Here is a 20,350-nt window from a genome sequence, read left to right on the forward strand (position 1 = left end):
TTATACACCAGTTGCTAACTTCGTAATTAATTCCACATCCAGCCATCTTTGAGGAAGTATTACTTAAAGGCCGCGCAAGTTTACCCTTCTGTTGTCAGCTCTAATTACTCTAATTATGCGAATAGTTAACTTGTGGAACTGCGTTATGACATCTGTTTTCTGTGACAACAAACTCGAGCCCTTTTCAAGGCTAGAGTGAGTTGGCAGTATTCTACTTCGTAAAGTGTGCTCATCGTCAATCTTATTTTCCATTAGGAAAATTATCTTTTAAGCCTCAACTTAAATCTGTCAGAAAATTTGTAATAATTAGTAAAAAAATAAGGAATTCTAATCGCCTACCGTCAACTAACAAAAGCTACTCTGGCATTTGAATCACTGTTCAAGGGACGGCAAATACAAACTTTGTATAACTTGTTCTCGCGTATATACTCATTCAGATTTAGTGTTGACATCTTAAAGAAAAGGGTAAACCTGATGTTTTCAGAAATCAGAATCATTTATTCAACGTAATTACGAGTATCATAGATGAACTTGTTAAAGATCAATTTAACATTTTAGAATCTACGTCATTTCGCAAGGTGTTATGGCTGAGGAGAAGGAATGACAAAAAATTGCAACAACAACACATCATTTAAATCAATATAAATCAATCAATCACATTTAATACCAGACATTTTTATCATTAGTCTTATTTACATAAAGCTTTTTTACATAAAGTAGCTTCACATTAGCTTTAAATTTGTTTACTGACAAATTCAAAATATTGTTTGGTATTTTATTGTAAAAACGTATACATAACCCCACAAAGATGAATGTAATTTAAAACAAGTTGTAAGTATCCTTATATGGCTTTCGCTGATTCTCGTTCATTATTGATCCTAAATGCCCTTGCTCTTGGCCTTGACAGTATCCTTAAGAGGTTCGCCATGTTTCGCCGACTGCTTCGCATCCCTCAAAGGTCAATGTTGAACATACATCTTAAGGATAAATAATGCTTGTACGCCGAAGCAGATGGAACGAGGATTCTTGATTGGCTTCTTTATCAAGCTGTGAGGATTCAGATTTAGTTAAACTGATATCTGCTAAAATTTTAAAAACTACTGCCGTTTTCATGACGCAATTTTAATAAAAAAAGGGTGTCTGTTAAACGATACGATTGAAGTCTAGGAATAAAGTACCTAAATGTTTTCCTCTCTGTACGGAAGAAGAATATTATGTAGAGATTATTTTATTTACTTAAATACTTTATTGAATATAATTAAATATTTTACCTGTTTGTGTGTCCTATACTCCAGAATAAAGGCTTATTTTCTTTCTCTGCAGTGTCGAAGGTAATTTTACGTAAAAATTTATGATTAAAAGTACACCTATGTGACCTACTGACTAAAGATATTTTTTAACTAAAGATAATAATTGTTCTATCACTATCATAAGAATTCGAATAACAATTAAGGGTAAAGTAATTTAAGGCAATAAGGATTCAATACCTAGACAAAATTGAACTTTTCTTCAAGATGGGATCTAAGAAGTTTCTTTCAGCTTCACGACATCGATTCCACATTCATGATTATTGGCGAAAGTTCCCGATATGACCGCTAAAGGCGCGATGGTTCGGAAAGTTTGCTCGTTTCATATCTAATGTGGGGTTCTTAGATTCATTGACATCAATTTTTATAGTTCTGAATTGATGCCGTTACTCGGAAGAATAAAGAGTGTGAAAAGTATTCATACAAAAGTACATAAAGTCAGACGTATCCTCGTCGGTGTGAGCTCAACCGCAAGCCATCAATATGAAATATTCAATTCATACACTGTAGAATTACATGGTGACAGATTATCAACCATCGGAAAAGTTTTCAGTGTAGATATTTATCGAAATCGAATATTTAATCTAATAGTTAACTTTGTTACAAAATAGGACAATAGACAAAACCACACATGGTTTAGCATAAAACAATAATTGGGGCAATTTAAAATAAAAGAAAATCACATCTTTTTTAAATAAATATACTTTTCCTTTTAAAGCAAAAGGCGTTAATATATCTGAGGACATAACTGAATATGGTAACATATCGATTCAATGTAGGTCAGGTCTCCTGCGTCACATCCTACTAAGAATTATATTACCCTAGAGCCTTCCATGGACAGTGTGCTATACAAATGTCAATACGTCCATATATAACGTATTATGTGAATTATTGTATTTATTCGTATTGCGCATCATCTCAGATAAAAATCATAGAGAGAACCGACCCATAGGGTGCCAATAGCAACAACCACTAAAAGAGGGAAAACGTTTACCACGACAGCATGGTCGGTATTAGGGTCCTCACGTGTTTTCTGAGTTGATTAGGCGTCTCCGAGTCTATCGTAATCTATTCTAGAATCTAGGATTGTAAATTATGTCTTTCGGACGTCGACATTATCCATTTTATTCTTTATCTGTACGATGGTATATATACTTCATTTAATTGGTCTAAATTTCAGTGGTTTCACCTTTACAAATCTATAAAGGATTATCAAACAAAATCTGGGCCTGACGGTTACGCACGAGTACCTTTAGGAATAATTAGGAACAACAAACAAGCTTAAGATTTAGACCTAGAATGACGTAATGTGTGAAATTGTTATCCTTCCTATCTCATCGTTCGCACACTGCTAAGGATCGTGATACGTGACTGTACATAATCTTCCTACATTGGGTCCTGGAATTATGTACAGCATGAACCGACGCATGTATGTACTATATGATATCATATGAGTGGTAATATTGTATTCTACCGTGGTTAGATGACGAAATTGTGTAAGGATCTAAATGCTTGTTGAGGTCAATCCTCTCTTTTATCTTGTGGGTTCTGAGATAGATGACCAACCTCAAAACAAGTGCAGCTGCTTGTCATTCCCGGCATGGCATAAAATCCGACAGAGGAATTGTGTCCTTTCTAACATAATGGACAATTGTTATGTGCTGATCATGTCACCATAAGGTTCGTCATAACCGTCTTAGGACCTTATCAACAGTGACTGCTGGTTGTCTTCAAATTAGTTGTGGCTCTGCCCACCCCATTGGGAATTACAGGCGTGAGTTTACGTATGTATGTAGAAACTACACCAAATGTAGTGGTCAAACACGAGTCTACGTAATGCAGAGGCTTATGTTCTTCTATACATCATTTTAATGGCTAACTCATATACCTACTCAGAGACAAATATCTTAAAGCTAGTTTGCTCTTTACCACACTGGAGTTAAGTGCCTTGGATAAATGCCAACCAATGCTTCATAAGCAACAAAAAACTAATAAAGTTGAGAGTATGCCTAAAAGAAATTCTGTCTAAAGTCATAGTAGAATAAATATTAACTGTAATATTATATTTTGAGACATACGTAACATTATAGGCGAAATTGGAAAGTAAGTCAACACAAAGACAAAAAATATTGAAATCCATAATGCTACAATGCCTATATTTTTGTAGCGTAGAAACGTAACAAAATCATTAATTCAATACTAGCTTTAACATTTTCAAGTTAAAGTTCGAAATAAAGTAAAGAAATCGGCGGTAAAAATATACAAATATTCCAACAGAATACGAAAGGCTTTCAAAGTTGGAAAACTTGTAAGTAAAGCAGATAAATGGAAACATGTTATCATTGAATTCACCATTAAAGTACTATTTTGTGTAGAAGCAAACCAATTTACAATCACAACGCAAATTAAGAGCCATGAATATGGTTATTGGATATTAACTTCATGTATTAATGGCGGATTGTTCGTCCTCGGAGCTGCAAATTAAATGCAGCTCATTTGGCAAATAAACAACAACGTGTGAACATTATGATCAATATATCATAAGCTTTATTTATACTGTACGGTGGTGATTTCAATATGAAACATAAATACGCGATAACGATCTGTGAAGTAGAACACTCACTCAAACAACGTGCAGTGTAACAGCGTCATGAAGTAAGCTCCATACATACTACTATTGTAGAATATAAAAATAATATTCACTCACCCACGCAGATCACACTTGCTCATTTGCTCTCACTCACATTTTCTTTTAATTATTTTTTCTTTTTAATGTGTTTATATACCTATATATTTACCATGTTTTAAAATCGTATGTAAAAGATGTGTCAAAACCTTCGTATGGAGTATAGCCCTCTATGGATGTGAAACTTGGACACTGACACAGAAGGACAGAGAGAGACTCGAGGCCTTTGAAATGTGGTGTTGGAGGAGGATGGAAAGAATAAGTTGGACAGAAAGGGTTACAAATGAGGAAGTGCTAGTAAGAGTAAGGGAAAAGAGACAAATACTGAGAATTATTGAGGACAGAAGAGGCAAGATGATTGGACACCTAATAAGACACGACGAATTCATTAAAAACATCATAGAAGGAAAGCTAGAAGGAAAGAGAGGAAGGGGAAGACCAAGAAGAGCTTACATGGAACAGATTAAAGAAAAGGTTAACGTCGTGTCTTATAGGGAAGTCAAGGAATTGGCCTTTGATAGACTGGAATGGAAAATGCTACACCGACAAGAGCGTGGCTCTTAAATTGATGATGATGAAAATCGTATGTATACCAAAGGGGAGTTGCGGAGTCATTCCCAACAAAAGTACTCTAGTTACTTACTGGGAAGTCTCGACAACAAACTTCGCTACAATTATGAGAAATAAACTATTTTTAGTTTAATATTAAATAGTTTGTATTTAATACTAATTTCATTTAGTTTAATATTTAATACTAATTTCATTAAAAGTTTTAACTGCCATTGTGTTATCTACCGAAAAGGAAAGGGACGGATGATTGACAGCTGTTAATTTTAATTTAAAGCAAACGAATGATGAACCCGGGCAAATCAAATAGGCATCTCATAATGAGCCAAGCAGTTTGGACGTGTACGGTTAATTTAATTCGGCGGATAAGAAAATGACAGGTAGAATATTAGATGGTGTGTACTGAAATCAGCGCCATTATGTGTTTCAGTAGAATTGATACAACACGCTCCGTTTGAAAGAGTCGATCAAGAGGAAACATGATGGAGACCTTACCTGTAACCTACATGACATGGCTGCACTATTTTTCAAAAGAGAATACCAAACAACCCTGCGACACGAGTCTAAAGGCTTCACCTTTTACTGATAAGACGATGTGACTGTCTCGTTGAGGAGCGCGGTGGCGCAGCGGTTAACGCGCTCGGTCTGAGATTGTTGAAGTAAAGCAACTTTCGCAAAAGCCGGTCATAGGATGGGTGACCACAAAAAAAAAGTTTTCATCTCGAGCTCCTCCGTGCTTCGGAAGGCACGTTAAGCCGTTGGTCCCGGCTGCATTAGCAGTCGTTAATAACCATCAATCCGCACTGGGCCCGCGTGATGGTTTAAGGCCCGATCTCCCTATCCATCCATAGGGAAGGCCCGTGCCCCAACAGTGGGGACGTTAATGGGCTGATGATGATGATGATGATGTGACGGTCTCTGCCGAGCTTAATCACAACCTATGAGGAAGTGCTAATACAGGTACTATCAATATCATGTTTTTGCTGCTTTGCTCACAAAAAGCTTATCTGGTGCATTACCTCCCGATCCCCTCGAAGAGTGACAGTTATTGAAACACAAACCCCCGTCAGACATTTTCAATAAAGAAATACGTAAGCAAGTAAATCCCACGGAATAAATAACAGGAGACAGTTGGAAACTGCGTCGAATAGTCTCGACATCTCTAGGGCGAGTTTTTATATTTGGCAACACTCTCGGGGGATGGACAACGATATTAGATATTGCTCGTAAGCTCAATACTCATATCTCGCGAACAAGGAACATGTAATGTTGTTTACAACTTTTCCTGACGCGGTAATGGTTTGCGATTGGAACAAAACTCGATCAAACGATGTGGGGAGGACGCGTTATGAATGTAGATAGATACCCATAAATAAATGGTTTGCGATTTTTAAACTATTATTATTCTCAATGAGATGTGCGTTTAAGTCTATCTTACCTGAATTTGCCTTCTGTTGTTTAAAATATATTTCAGTCTCTGAGCGATATGGCCGCCTCTTTTTTGGTGCAATAAAGTGCAATTGTATTATAATAATTGTATAATTCTCACGCATTTTATATTGGGAATTTCGCGCTTTTCTTGCAAGCGATGCTTTTGCATAAAAATAGGTGGAGAGGAGCGAGTGCATATACTATACACTTCTGCCTACCCCTTCAGGGAAACAAGCGTGATGCAATACGTTATGCTTTTGCGAAGTTGTACAGAGTAGTAGGTTTATTCAAATACAAACGTGTCAATATTGTGCAACGGCCTCTGTGATCAAGTGGTTAAGCGTTGGACGCACGATCCAAAGGTCCCGGGTTCGAATCCCGGTGGGGACCTATCACAAAAATCACTTTGTGATCCCTAGTTTGATTAGGACATTACCAGATTGTCAGAAAGTAAGATGATCCGTGCTTCGGAAGGCACGTTAAGCCATTGGTCCCGGTTATTACTTACTGATGTAAGTGAGTAATATGAGCCATGACATGGGCTTTGGCAGCTCAATTATAACCTTGACATCAGGGTTGATGACGTTGGTAATTCACCTCACAACCCACACATAGAAGAAGAATATTGTTATACCTATTTCAACGTGTCAGGGAGTAATGATCATCTATTGTATTCCGATTTCCGATTGCGAAGTTCATGTAGTTCTCTCTGTTATCAAAGCTATTTAACAGTAACATTTTGGCCTTCACCATTAACATTAATAAGAGGAAACTCTACTGTAATATGAAATTAATAACTTCAAAGTTATCTAACAATATTAACAAACTCTAATTTCTCCAAATCCAATTACTGAAAGGTTAATATGGAAAATGAAAATAGTCAAACTTATTAATTAGATTCGAAATAACTTTATGTCTAATATGAAGGCGTATTTTCAAATTAATACCTGTAATAATTTTACGGTAAGGTTTATACAAAACGGTTATTCGTAATTAATCTAAACTGACATAGACTTTTTTATTATTATTATTTTTATTATTACATAATGGTATGTTTACAATGCTATGTATGTGATGTGAATGATGAAGAAGCAGTAAGTATAATTATTGTTCAAAAATGTTTAGCGACCTACATATAAGGCCGGTCTTACTTTGGATGCGTTTTCGTACGAATTCGCCCACGCGTACGAATACGAAAGCACGTTACGACTCTAGCTATGGAGGCGGCAAATCAGCTCGCGACAAAAAACACTTCAGCCGGGTCTGCATGACAACCTCGCGAATTATATCTAGCGGTTGGACCGATAAATGATACGAATGCTATCTACGTAGATGGACGTCAAACGGCTATTGGTCGAAGCGTTCAATATATATCGCGCCGCGCGCGGCGCGGTTGTCATGCAAAGCCGGCAGGACCCCGATACCGACTCTGCCGGCGTGGTCGATGATATTCCTCATTCGACGCTTACCGCTATCGACCCACTAGGCTCGATTAATTCTTTCAAATATGATCCCCTCAGACGACGCCCTGAACCACGGTTCGCGCTCATCTGGGCATCTTCAGATTTTTGTAATTAAATTTTGTAATTAATGCCATTCGCAGAAAATCTACAATAAGTCACGTAAAAAAGTACATGTACTGACATCCCAATTTAAAGTACCTACTATGAGAATGCCCGCACTATTTTGTTCACAGCCCTAATAAAGACCACAAAGTCAAACGGCGTTGCTTTCAGATATAAATAATTATTCCCGCGGTAAGCCAATAGCAGTGAAATATTGCCGTAGCGCCCCATTAATGTCTCAATACACGATTTACCGTCATCCGACTACTGGAAACACATTTATTTAGAATCCACATGGAAAATGTAAAAAGCGATGAAAGACTGCTGATTGCGAACTTTTTGATTTATATTTATTGACTAGCTTATAAAGAAGACAAAATGAAATGATTCTGCATGGTAGCAAAACGGTTTTTTCACAAAATTTTTGTTTTGTCCAAAAACTTCATATAACGGGTGTAAATGACATCGTAACGAAAACCTTGAGGGATGAATCAGACCATGATTCTCAGTCGATATCAAGTATTCTGAATCATCCCCCTCAGTATTCGTTACGGTGTCGCTAAAACCCATACATACTTGTATTGCTACCTGTACGAACTTGTACGGGGTGTAAGTGACATCCTAACGAATACTGAGGGGTATCATTCAGAGTTAATATCAAGAGGAATTTTTCATCGCAAAAGTATAGAATTGAAAATATTTAAAAAAACACAAACAATTACATGAATTTTGCGACGGAAAATTCCACTTATTATTAACTCAGAATCATGGTTTGTCACTAACACCCTGTATTATATGTATCAACATTGTTGTCAAGCAAAACGAGGCAGAATAGACTAATTTAGATATCAAATCTCCTTTTAAAAATAAATAGGTACCTAAGTAACATTATTTAAATGACAAGAGGCAATTCTAATGCCAGTAACCTAAAAAGCTTGGCTACGTCCAGCAGTGGGTCGTGTGCTGGACTCCATCCTCCCTCAATTGATTTGACCGATAAAACCGGTAAAAATACCGAATCTTTCCCATTAAAAAGTACCTAATAAGTACTTAAAGACACAAAACTATAAGAACGGAAATAATATCCAAATAAAACACAAAACGTACGATCTCATTATCCCAGGACAAAGATTAAATAATAAAACAGAAACTTAATGTACTACGGACAGAGGAGAGTAAGGTTATTTTGGACTTCCGAATTTTTCCAGTCACGGTCTAGTAACCTCGTGGTCATACATTTCTCTCCGTATAAATACAATAGATTGGCTGGTCCGTTCAAATATAGAAGGTAGTAGCCTAGATACGCTTTTCTATTGGATTCGTACAATAAAGTTACAACTTAGTAGTTCTGTCGGTAAATGGGTAACCGTTTCATAGTATCAAAGTTGCAACTCCACTTGAGCGTAACCGGCATAATCAGAGCGAACAGAGAGGATTTCTTGCTTTGTGTTGATACACTCGGGTCAGACAGAAGGCAAGAGGGTAACCACTGCTCTATTTTTTCCCTAAAAAAGTAGCATGGAGAATGTTACACTGACAAGAGCGTGGCTCTTAAATTAGTGATGTGATGTGTTGATACTTTTAAAACTACGTTCACTAGGTCACCAAATCCATGCCGCACGTTGCTATGGCAACTCATAATTCGTAAACGCCAACGCTCCGTACGATTTGTCCGGTCTAATTTTGATCCACACCGACCTCGTCAGTTCTTCAGTATGTCTTTGTCGATCAAATGACGACGCCTTTCGGGGGTCGAATATCTAAAGCGAATCAAAATGCTTAGCATCTTTGCTAACTCAGGTACTTTTAACCCGCCCTGGAGAATCTCTTTCCCTTTCAAATTGGCTTTATACAAAGTGTACAGTACAAAGAGTAAATTAAATCGAAAAAAATCTGATTCGGACGGGATTTGAACCCGCAGCTCTTGTCGAGCCGGGACGAGCGTGTTTACCATTCGTCCTCCTCCTGTCCATGCTAAATTCTTTCGATCTACTTGTGTATCGTCATTAAGCCGACGCTGTTCAAGTTCTGTCCGAGTCAGATTTTTTTCGATTTAATTTTCTCTTTGTGAGTTTCCCTAAGCGCGAGTGCTATATAAACAAAAATCAGTATAAAGAGTGTTTGAATTCGAAAGTGCCTCTACTTAGCAGCACACGTAGTTTTTAAATGCGAAAATATACTTACCCATTAATTAAAGGCAATGTTCGAAACTACAGTCCAGTCGTACTCTTTATATTATGTCAATGATTACGACCCTAAGCCTGGGGATCTGTTAGGGATTTGTTGCTATTCAATAGACGATGACGTGTTACTATTTCCATTCGACAGTTTTATTTTATACTGTTTTGCTTACTTATTTGCGACTGTTCGCGACCATGAATATGACTTATACAAAATATTTTTTAAAAACTTCACCTAAACTTGTGTCTCTTGATTGTATTTTTCATTACAAAAAATGAATTCTTATTGGAGCAGTGCGCGTAGAAAAGCCGATGACGAATAAATTATACCTCAAGAACTCAGCTTATGCATTTCTCACATAAAAAAGGAAACAAAAGCACAAAGAATTTAAACCCAAAAAGCAAATCCGACGCGAAATCATTCGCTGAGTGGAACCTCACTTTGTAGGAATGAATAATGGAAACCCATTTAAAATGTTAAGACCTACAAAACTGCAGGAAAAACCAAATCCACGAAGCAACCCCAGTGTGAAATATTTTATGAATGCTTTTATACACAGCTTAAATAAATGTGGTGCGCACAGAATATGTGACTTGTGCAAAACGCGTACATTTTACTTCGGTTTAATTTAAATTCAAATACATTTTCTGTTCAAATTGAACGAGGTTACGTTTATGTTAGTTTTCCCTTTTGCTTTTATATATAACGATATAATATGTTTCTTTTTTGTTACCTATGGGCGATAGGCTTATCGTTCCTTGTCACCGTAAGGTTCATCATTACAATTTTAGGAGTTTGTATCAACAGTGGCTGCATCATCATCATCAGCCCATTAACGTCCCCACTGCTGGGGCACGGGCTTTCCCTATGGATGGATAGCGAGATCGGGCCTTAAACCATCACGCGGGCCCAGTGCGGATTGATGGTTATTAACGACTGCTAATGCAGCCGGGACCAACGGCTTAACGTGCCTTCCGAAGCACGGAGGAGCTCGAGATGAACTTTTTTTTGTGGTCACCCATCCTATGACCGGCCTTTGGGAAAGTTGCTTTACTTCAACAATCGCAGACCGAGCGCTTTTACCGCTGCGCCACCGAGCTCCTTCATAATACATGATTATATTTAGGCAAGTATTATCAAATACCTACTATGGTACTCTTTTTACCGTGATGTACATAAGTATGTATACAATTTAATACCACGAATCGCTTAGCCTCACTTATGCCAGAGTCACGTAAGGACGGCTTTATGCATTTCGTAAGAAACTTATTACTTTATTTTATATGTGTGTACAAGAGGTCCTCGACATGAGACGTGGGCGTAAAGCAGAAATATTTAATAAACCTACACAATGCGTACAAACAGACTTTAGACTTTTTGTTTGATGTTTTGGGTTTGAGACGCAATTTAGAAATGCTAAAACCACCACGCTCATTATTCTTGATGTATTATTCTAGATCAGTTAAGCTCAGCTGTCCAATGTCGCTCAGACATAACAAATGCTAGGATTTGTACATTGTTTACAAAGGTTCAGTGTGTTTATTGTAATATATTTTTTTATATCACAGCAAAAATAATAATCCCATTTTTAGGTATGCAGCTGAGCCTTTACACAGACCGTCTTTTATTTTCATATTTCGGTAGAAATAAAAGAGAATAATGTGATTTGAAAGGTTATTTTTTTTAATTTCCCTTCATATACATGAAAACACCGAGAAACGTTATATTGTTATATTTAATTTCAACAAAATTACCCAAATATGTACTTATATCAATTTTCCAAGCATCTTTACGCGAGCTTATCTCATCCTGAACACACTCAGTCACTTTTATGTGTACTATGTGTTCCGTGTCTCAACTGCGTAATATATGACGAACAACAGTCCCATGCATACAAATATTATTCTAACAAATGTCCGGGTATATCACGGTTGGTAGGACTTGAGATTCGACTATTTGTGACTAATTGTCATACATTATGCATGACACCATCCGCCGCTTCTGGTAGTGAAGCTGTGATTGCTAAGTGACTGAACGGGCAAAGGGAACGATTGCAAAGCGATGGTACAGAATGGATACAACTAGACATTGGAGCATTGTACCTATTCTAAATGGCTGAGTTTTTGGAGCCCATGCGGGTATCGTGTCGTTTTGAGCGTTTCGGAGCGCCGTATGCTCGGTTGCATTACTATTTTGAAAACGCGTTTACAACGTGGGTTTTATATCTAACCGTTTTTTACTAGAAGAAAAAGCAACTTTGTATTATTTGTATGTTTTTTCTATAAAGAACATAAACATCTTTATCGTACTACTATATAAGACGACAATCAAAAATTACTTACTAAGCGGTCCCCAGCCCGCATCGATACTTCTTTCTACGCATCGTGAAAATAATTACATACACGTAGTTTATTTAGCAGATATTTTTGATTGCGATCTGTGCATTGCACCAACCCAACCGCAAAGTGATGGAACGAAACGTTATTCGTAGATTTGTCATCAAAAGTAATATCTGTCCCGGCGCGGTTGGGTTGAAGCCAATTGTATACTAGCTACTGAAAGTGGTATGAAACACGGGTAGCACTTTACGACATTCCATTCCATTACACTAACCGCAACGCGGTATGTGACAAAGAGAACCATAAAATTTAAATTAAAACAGTAAATGTTGAGAGATTCTGAACTTAATATATGAGAGTACACAATACTTGAAAGTCAAGTTCTTATTTAGCTAGATTTTTCACTGACACAATAAATAAATAAATAAAAAATAAATAAATAATTTTCTTAACCGAATTAACCTTTTAAAAAGTAACGCAAGTTAGAGGTTAAAAAAGTAACGTCTTCCATTCATCTCAATACCCACACATAGTAATATCACTGAATATAGGCAAAACGAAATCACTAGAAGATAAGTTACAGACACTTATAGTACTTGCGATAGAGATGGGGCCTGTTTAATAAAACTTACAATTGTAAATTACAATGACAATTTGATGTACATTGCTGAGTTTGTGATCACAAATATTTTGCAGTTTCATATTAGCTACGTAATGAACTACAAATTGTCGTTGTAATTTACAATTGTAAGTTTTATTAAACAGGCCTCTGATCAGTTATGGTGCTTTGACATATATAACATAAACTCACGACTATATTCCAAATGGAGTAGACGGAGGTACGGGCACGAGTACCAATATGTATACATTTTGAAACCATGTCACATTAACTTTTTTCACAAATTAAACCGTAAGTCTCATTAAATGTCAAATATGATAGTGCGACAGGGTTCCAAAGTGGGTACATGATACTGCTTATGACTGTACAGCCATCCCAAGACGAACTAAGTGCCTACGCCTCACCGAACTATAGACCATCGTGATAAGTAGTGACCGTATCGCCATCATCGCCGTGCCGTTCTAGCACTTTGGTATTTTCATTATGCTTAACTGAGAACTTGTGTCGCGACTGCACCAGTCCTCTATCTAAGTCCTATAAGTTAGACCAAAGTGATATCTTAGTCGACTTCAACGACATACCCGGAATGATAAAGCTGCACGGAACGTTTGAAGCTTATCTTCTAGTTCCGTCCTCATACGGGCGATTATTTTAACCGGGCAAAAGCTCTCCATTCGAACCCTCCAGAATGCCAGAAGCAAATCCGCAATAAGTCACGACAAAAAGAAAAAATAAAGGACCGCGTTTTAACATTTTCAGAGCTCTTTATATTGCAGTTGCGATTAAAATGAGGAACCAGCGGAGGAATAGACAAAATAGTCGTAGTAACTCATAACGACCACACTACACACATAATAGCGTAGTTTCCAACTAGTCAGATCAGATACATTTTACTGAACGTCAAAACACGAAATTACTATGGAATTTGTATGAAAAAGTAACCTGTGACGTCATTGAAAAACGCGACAAAATGTCGCACTTACCTAGTATTATATTTTGCTTTATTAAAATTCATAAATACGATAAATAGAAAAAATAATACGTTTTTTGTCACCTTCAGATCTGTCTTTATTTAGCAATCAGAATTTCATTCTTTTACTTTTGATGGGTTTGCTCTTGGCCCCAGACTTGCCCGAAGACATTGACGAGGCCTAAGATGGAACGAGCTCGCCCAGAAGGTGCCTGTTGACTCTGGCCTTGAAAGCACCCGGGTTATATGCATTCGGAAATACAGAAGACGGCAAAGAATTCCGTTCATAATTTATCTTTGACCTAGTAAACTACCCAATTGTTTTCATTAGAAAGCTATACAATTTGTGACAATAGTTATTTATAATCTCCTTAGCGTTATTTCGTTTTCACGGTGTCCGTTTACTTATGATTAATTTTACAGGTCCGATTGTTTATACAGAAACGACTGCCTATTTGACCATCTAACACGCCAGAATACGATAAATACGTGGGAAGAGTGACTACATTACATAGCGATTTGATTAGTCAACTTGATGATTTAAATAATTAATAATAACAATAAGCTTCTGTACCTACTAACTTTTGCTCTAGATACATCGCGATAACCTCCAAATGATAAACGAGCCGTCATTATCATTATAGACTAGGCTCCAAAAATTTCCTCTCTGCAAAACGATATGCAACTGATTTTCTTTTCACATGGGGGAAATTTTTTGCCGGTACTCTTTTGTCCCTAGTTACAGGGTATTTTTAGGAAGACACATGTAGACACTTTATGGACAGACAGGAACCCAATTTCCGAGTTCAACGTCGACGAAACAAAAGCGGCTAATGAGTAATTCAAGGCTAAACAATGCGGATTGTGGCCCATTGTCAGATACCTATTGTCACATTGCACGTGTAAGTTTACATAATACGGTTTCCAACGATCTAATTACCAAGTACACAAACTGGCCGTCGTGGTCTAGTTGATGTGCGTCGGACTCAAGGTCCTGAGGTCCTAAGTTCGGACTCGGTGGGGAGATAATCACAAAAATCACTTTGTCACCCTTATCAGCCTGAGTTGTGTGAGAGTTAGTAATGAGCCGCCATAGGCCCCTGACACGGCTCATGTAACGACTTCATACTGAGGTGAATACAGTACCCGGGACCGACTGTTGAACTTGCCCACCGATGCACGAATCACCTTATTTTCGGACAACCGGGTCATCAGCCTGCAATGCCCTAACCAAGGTCCTAATCAAGGTACATCGGTGGGCATGTTCAACAGTCGGTCCCGGCGACTGTATTCACCTCAGTATGTAGTCGTTACATGAGCCATGTCAGGGGCCTATGGCGGCTCATTATTAACCCTGACACCAGGCAGGCTGATGAGGTCGGTCGTTGATCTCACAATCCACACGAGTAAAGAAGAATTACACAAGTACTTCTAACAACAATTTCAGGCAAAAAATATTAGAATTTTCCATTCACCTACTCATCTTTTATACTATCCAATTTGTATTCATCAACGTAGGCTATTCAAAATCTTAAGTTTAATTTTAGAATTAAGTTTCAGGGAAATCACGATATTATTGCTGTGGATGTTGACAAAGACATAATTCTTTAGATGAGAAACTTACAGACACTTTTGGTAGATATTTAAGGTCTTAAGGCCCAAAGTTCTTATAAAATCCAAACCCGATCAGCTATTGTGTCTGGAAATCTTGCTTAATATGAGTTCATCAAGGCATCTCTGAGTGATACCTGTGTCCGGCCAAGTAGTTAATGCCATCCTGAGGTAAACTTACAAATCAATGAAAGAATGAATGAAGATTGATGTATGTGGAGGAAGCAAGAGAAGTATGTCAGGATCGGAGCAAATGTAATTCCATAGTATCTTCTTACCTCGGTGGGAAATAGGTGTGAGTTTATATAATTATGTATATACAATAAGTCAAGTTAAAAAAACAGATTAATCAACGGCATTTTAATATCCAAGTCTTTCTTTTTGTCGTTTCATAAAACAAAAATAAACCTCAAAAGAACATAAAACTAATTAAAACAATATAAGCTTACTATCTCCCAATTAACACAAAAACAATAAAAAGAAGTAAGTTAAAACAATATAATTACGATGCCTGAAAATTTTCAGAGATGACAGGAGAATCTTCTTCTATCGTGTGGGTTGTGAGGTGAATTACCAGCCTCATCAATCCTGGTGTCAGGGTTACTATTGAGCGGCCAAAGGCCCCTGACATGGCTCATGTAACGACTACTTACATCAGTAAGTAGTAAGTGGGACCAACGGCTTAACGTGCCGTCAGAAGCACGGATCATCTTACTTTTTGTACAATCAGGTGATAAGCCTGTAATGTCACAAAGTGATTTTTGTGATAGGTCCCAACCGGGTTTCTACCCCACAAAAAGAGGAGAATAATTTTCATAATTAATTTCAACACTTCGTTTAATGTTTGTCTTGGGAGCTGTATCGCTTAATTTCTGATTATGAATAACTGCTGACCTTTGAGCAGTTTAATATTAAAAGAAACATTTCATTTTAAACCTAGGTTTCATTTTAAATATAATAACTTAATTCTAGAAGTAAGTTATTCTAAGTAAGTTAATCTTTCTGTTCCGCTAAGAAGATATTTTCCTATTCTGGAGCATTGTAGTGGAGTATGCTCTATAACCTCCTGTTCATTGGGGGGAGGCGTGTACCCAGCAGTTCGACGTATATAAACTGTTAATGTATTTAAATTTTCCTGTTCTATTTAATAACGAATATTCCAATATATTGGTATCTCGGCCGAAGATCTTAAAGATTTTAATTGGACGCCCTTTTATAAGCTTCTTAATTAAAATAAAATAAAAAGTAACTAGTATCGATCTTCAGCAATGGAACTATAAGATTTTAAATCAAATCAATATAAATACCTACAACATTTCTGCAATCTCCGACCTCCTTGGATCATCGTGTATGATGCTTTATAAGTACATAATGTGCAGACCCAATAAGCCGTTATTCCCTATCGCTCAACTTTACGATGATGATGTCGATCGAGCTGGAATATTTTCTTAGGCCTCGTACAACCTACGAACAAATTCGCAGTGCCGTCGTCGCCAATCGCACGGTGCACAGTATCGACGTAGACGCGACAAGTATCGTCTTAAAAACGATTTGAACAAATAATTCTTCAAAAAGAAGACATTACTCGAAATTCGCGAAATTCAACGAATCTACAACGATATCGTGCATAATGAGGATTGTATTTCAATCAATCGACCCTAGTGGGCCGATAGTGATAAGCGCTGAAAGAAGAAAAACGTCTAAAAAGATCGAAAAATCATTAAAAAAGGTCGGTATTAAGTCCAAATTGAATCCTTCTAGAATAGACGTTACGGAGCTGGATACTATTGAATCCTTCTAGAATAGACGTTACGGAGCAGCGACATGAGACAGCGACGATGTAGGATTTGGATGTTTGATGGTTCTCTCATATTTTAACAAATTACCGAGATCCAGCGAATTCGCAGCAAACGAGATAAGGAGAATTCGGCGGCGCAAGCTGCACGAGGCTTTACCCAGTCGGCAAAGTCGCGGCTGGAGCCGACAATGAGGCGTCAGTGAAGTAATGAAATCACCTCTAATGCACTAGAGAAGACTATAAACCCGTTGTAGACGCAATAAATTCAGATTACGGCCCCGACTTGCATTCAAGTGCAAATTCTCATTTCTTAGCCGCGTCACTGTCACAATTTTCGACTTTAGCTCGCCGATGTGTTATAAGTTTTGTGTGTCATGTCATGTTATTGTGATCGTCAAAAGTTATCAGAGACAATTTTGATTCTATTACAATCAAAGCTTGAAAGCGTTTAAGTTTAAAAGGTTTAAAATTACGGTACCAATTTGATTAAGCCCTAATACTCGTACCTATGTTCAAAGAGCAGCAAAGGCAGAGTGGTCAAACCTCATTAAAATATTTCCTCGATACAAAAAAATCAGACACTGGTAGACGAAATTTATTTTAACCATAATAGTCGTTGTATTTGTGATCTTTCAATTAATTCCACACCCCATTCAGTTGATTGAGGGGAGACCTGTGCACGACAGTGGGACGTTTATGTTATGTCAATTAATTATCTGAATATCTTATACATCCGTATTCGGCCACAGTGGTAACACAGCTTTCGATAATACCCATGTTGCTATGACAACTCAGCGAAAATGCCGATGCTTTATCCCCTCTAATGCCATTCAAAAAACTAAACGCGCATCATAAAGCAGAATATCAAAAAATCACAAACCTGCCATTCTGATTCGGAGACGCGACTTTGTCTCCCTGTACGAGGAACAAGGACCCTCGATCTGCGTCCAGCAGTATGGATACATTCTGCAGGATCTTGTGGCACAGCACCCGCACTTCCAACTCGTTGCAGATGTCCTTCACCTGGGAACAAAATAATACAATTTTTATTAATAATTCAAACCTTCAGGTTAGGTTAGCGGATCCCGTGAAATGAAAACGAGATGACACTAGGGAGATGGTTAGGTTAGGCCTTGTAGTACAACCTGGTTTCCAAGATTTGTGCCCGGTTAATGGCAATAGGCTCGTTCTCTAATAAATGGGGCTTAAACATAGCTCGCGAAGAGTAGGCGTATATATTATACACTTCTGCCTACTCCGAGAATATAGACGTGGTGCTATGTATAAAGCACTGAACTATGACAAATGCACCACTGAATAGCCATATTGCCTTCTCTCTACTTTTCAGTTTAGAAACATAAGTGTGATTCAGACACCTACTGGATAAGACAAGTTTAGTTTAGTGTGCTTCATCTTGAGCCACATTGTCACTTACCATCAGGTAAGATTGTAGACAAATACGAAACTATTAATATGCAAAAAAAAAATCTTCACAATGTTAGATCAAGTGATTATCCAAGTCGTAGATTCAGTATAAAACAATCTCACACACGCTATAGTTTAATATAAAAGGATAAAAGCATAGTACGGTCACGAGCATTAATATGTATACACTTTGATACCATGTCACATTAACTTTATTGACAAATTAAACCGCAAGTCTCACTAAATGTCAAATATGATAATGCGACAAGGTTCTAAAGTGGGTATATGATATTGCTCATGACTGTACCTAAACAGATAAAACATTTCATCCCGATTCTTCCCACCACTTCGTATCGATAAACCCTTTCATCAGTTGTTGTGTACAAAAAACGACGCAAAAACAATCTACGCAGAATTTTTTCGCCGAATATCCAAAACAATAAACAAACACGAAGTTTTACAATTCGCATTCTTAATATCAATTGTACGGTAAATTCCCAATAACAAAATTTACATATAAACTGTTTCTCTAAACTAATAGTCTGATGAAATCAAACTCAACTTGGATCTGCAGAAGTTCTGTCGGGTCCCAAATTTCATCTCCTGAGACAACATTTCACCAAGTCAGAAACTTGGTTTACTTAGCCATTAGCTAGTTAGACCAAGAATTAATTAACTCCCGCGATTATTTAAGAGCAGCAGTCGTTTACTTGGCAAATAAACAAACCGCTGTTGTGGTCAACAAATCAATATTGCCAAAAGGGTCTTGAAAATCCGAAAGGTTTGGATATTGTGATTGAAGCAACAACTTAAGTTACTTTTTACAATAAGTCATACTAACAGATCTACTTCTACATTATATCAGGGTTTATAAGAATCATCTCATATAGGTTAAATTCCCTTATGTAAAAAATATTTGTCCCAAAATAAATACTATTAAAAAAACAAAATGGGAGATGTCGGCGATATTCTGTAGGCGTTATGAAAGTAATAATAGTGTTGTGCAAATGTTTGCTAAGGATGACAGGTCGGGAAGTTTGGTCTTGTCCACCCACACTGGTCTGAGCTCTAGTCCGATTTCCGAACTAATTTCCGGACCAGACGTATACATCTGCATTTCCACGGACTCACTAATAGAATTGATAAACTGGCTGAAACGAATCTAGCTTGTATAGGTCCATTTAATTGGAAATTGAGCAAGGTATAATCTGCCTGAGAGCTTACGACTGATTTGCACTCTGAAGTTGGTGAATAGATGAGATTTTTAAGAATAAAGATAGAGTTTCTTTTTAATTCGATTTTACTCGCCGTTTGATTCATTTGAAAATGTCATATTACGGCTGTTTTTTTCGCGACAAGCAATAGCTTTTTTACATAGTTGTTGACGAAATGCAGAAGTATTATACAGTAGAACAAGTAGCTTGATTCAATGTTTTATGTTAGAATGTATTCAATTCCATCTTTGGCAGAGGTGATTACGTAGCGAAGCGTATTTAGTCTGTTAATTTATTTCAAGCATGAAATATTTTACGTAAGTTAATTATTAATTCCTGGCATTTTAACCTGCGTACCTGAGACGAAATTAATATTATACATAATTTGATGATTAGTTTACTTACTCAAAGGTTTTGTATCTTTATAACAAGCACGTGTTCCGACTGAATATTTAATTTGCTTTAAATAAATCATATATTTACAGCCCCATTTGAATAGCGATTATCGATTTGATTCGCGAGTTTCGCTACCTACTTACTAAAAATTAAAATTACTATGAATGTATTGATAACATTCATAGCATAAGTTTTAATAGGTGTTATTAGCCTGATAAACGTTGTTAATTATTTAAGATTT

At 37.1% G+C, this 20,350-nt stretch overlaps 1 protein-coding gene across 10 annotated transcripts in view; it reads right to left on the bottom strand.

Annotated features, from left to right (window-relative positions):
- LOC126374064 (dual 3',5'-cyclic-AMP and -GMP phosphodiesterase 11) overlaps nt 1-20,350 on the bottom strand; it is a 277,630-nt gene that overhangs the window by 38,346 nt on the left and 218,934 nt on the right. For all 10 annotated transcript variants that reach the window (XM_050020522.1, XM_050020521.1, XM_050020524.1 and 7 more), the window contains one exon: nt 17,955-18,097. In XM_050020522.1, the coding sequence (XP_049876479.1) occupies nt 17,955-18,097 (143 nt within the window). The remainder of the gene's footprint in view (nt 1-17,954; nt 18,098-20,350) is intronic.

This window comes from Pectinophora gossypiella, chromosome 16, assembly GCF_024362695.1.
Source record: "Pectinophora gossypiella chromosome 16, ilPecGoss1.1, whole genome shotgun sequence".
In the NCBI taxonomy this organism is placed as follows: domain Eukaryota; kingdom Metazoa; phylum Arthropoda; class Insecta; order Lepidoptera; family Gelechiidae; genus Pectinophora; species Pectinophora gossypiella.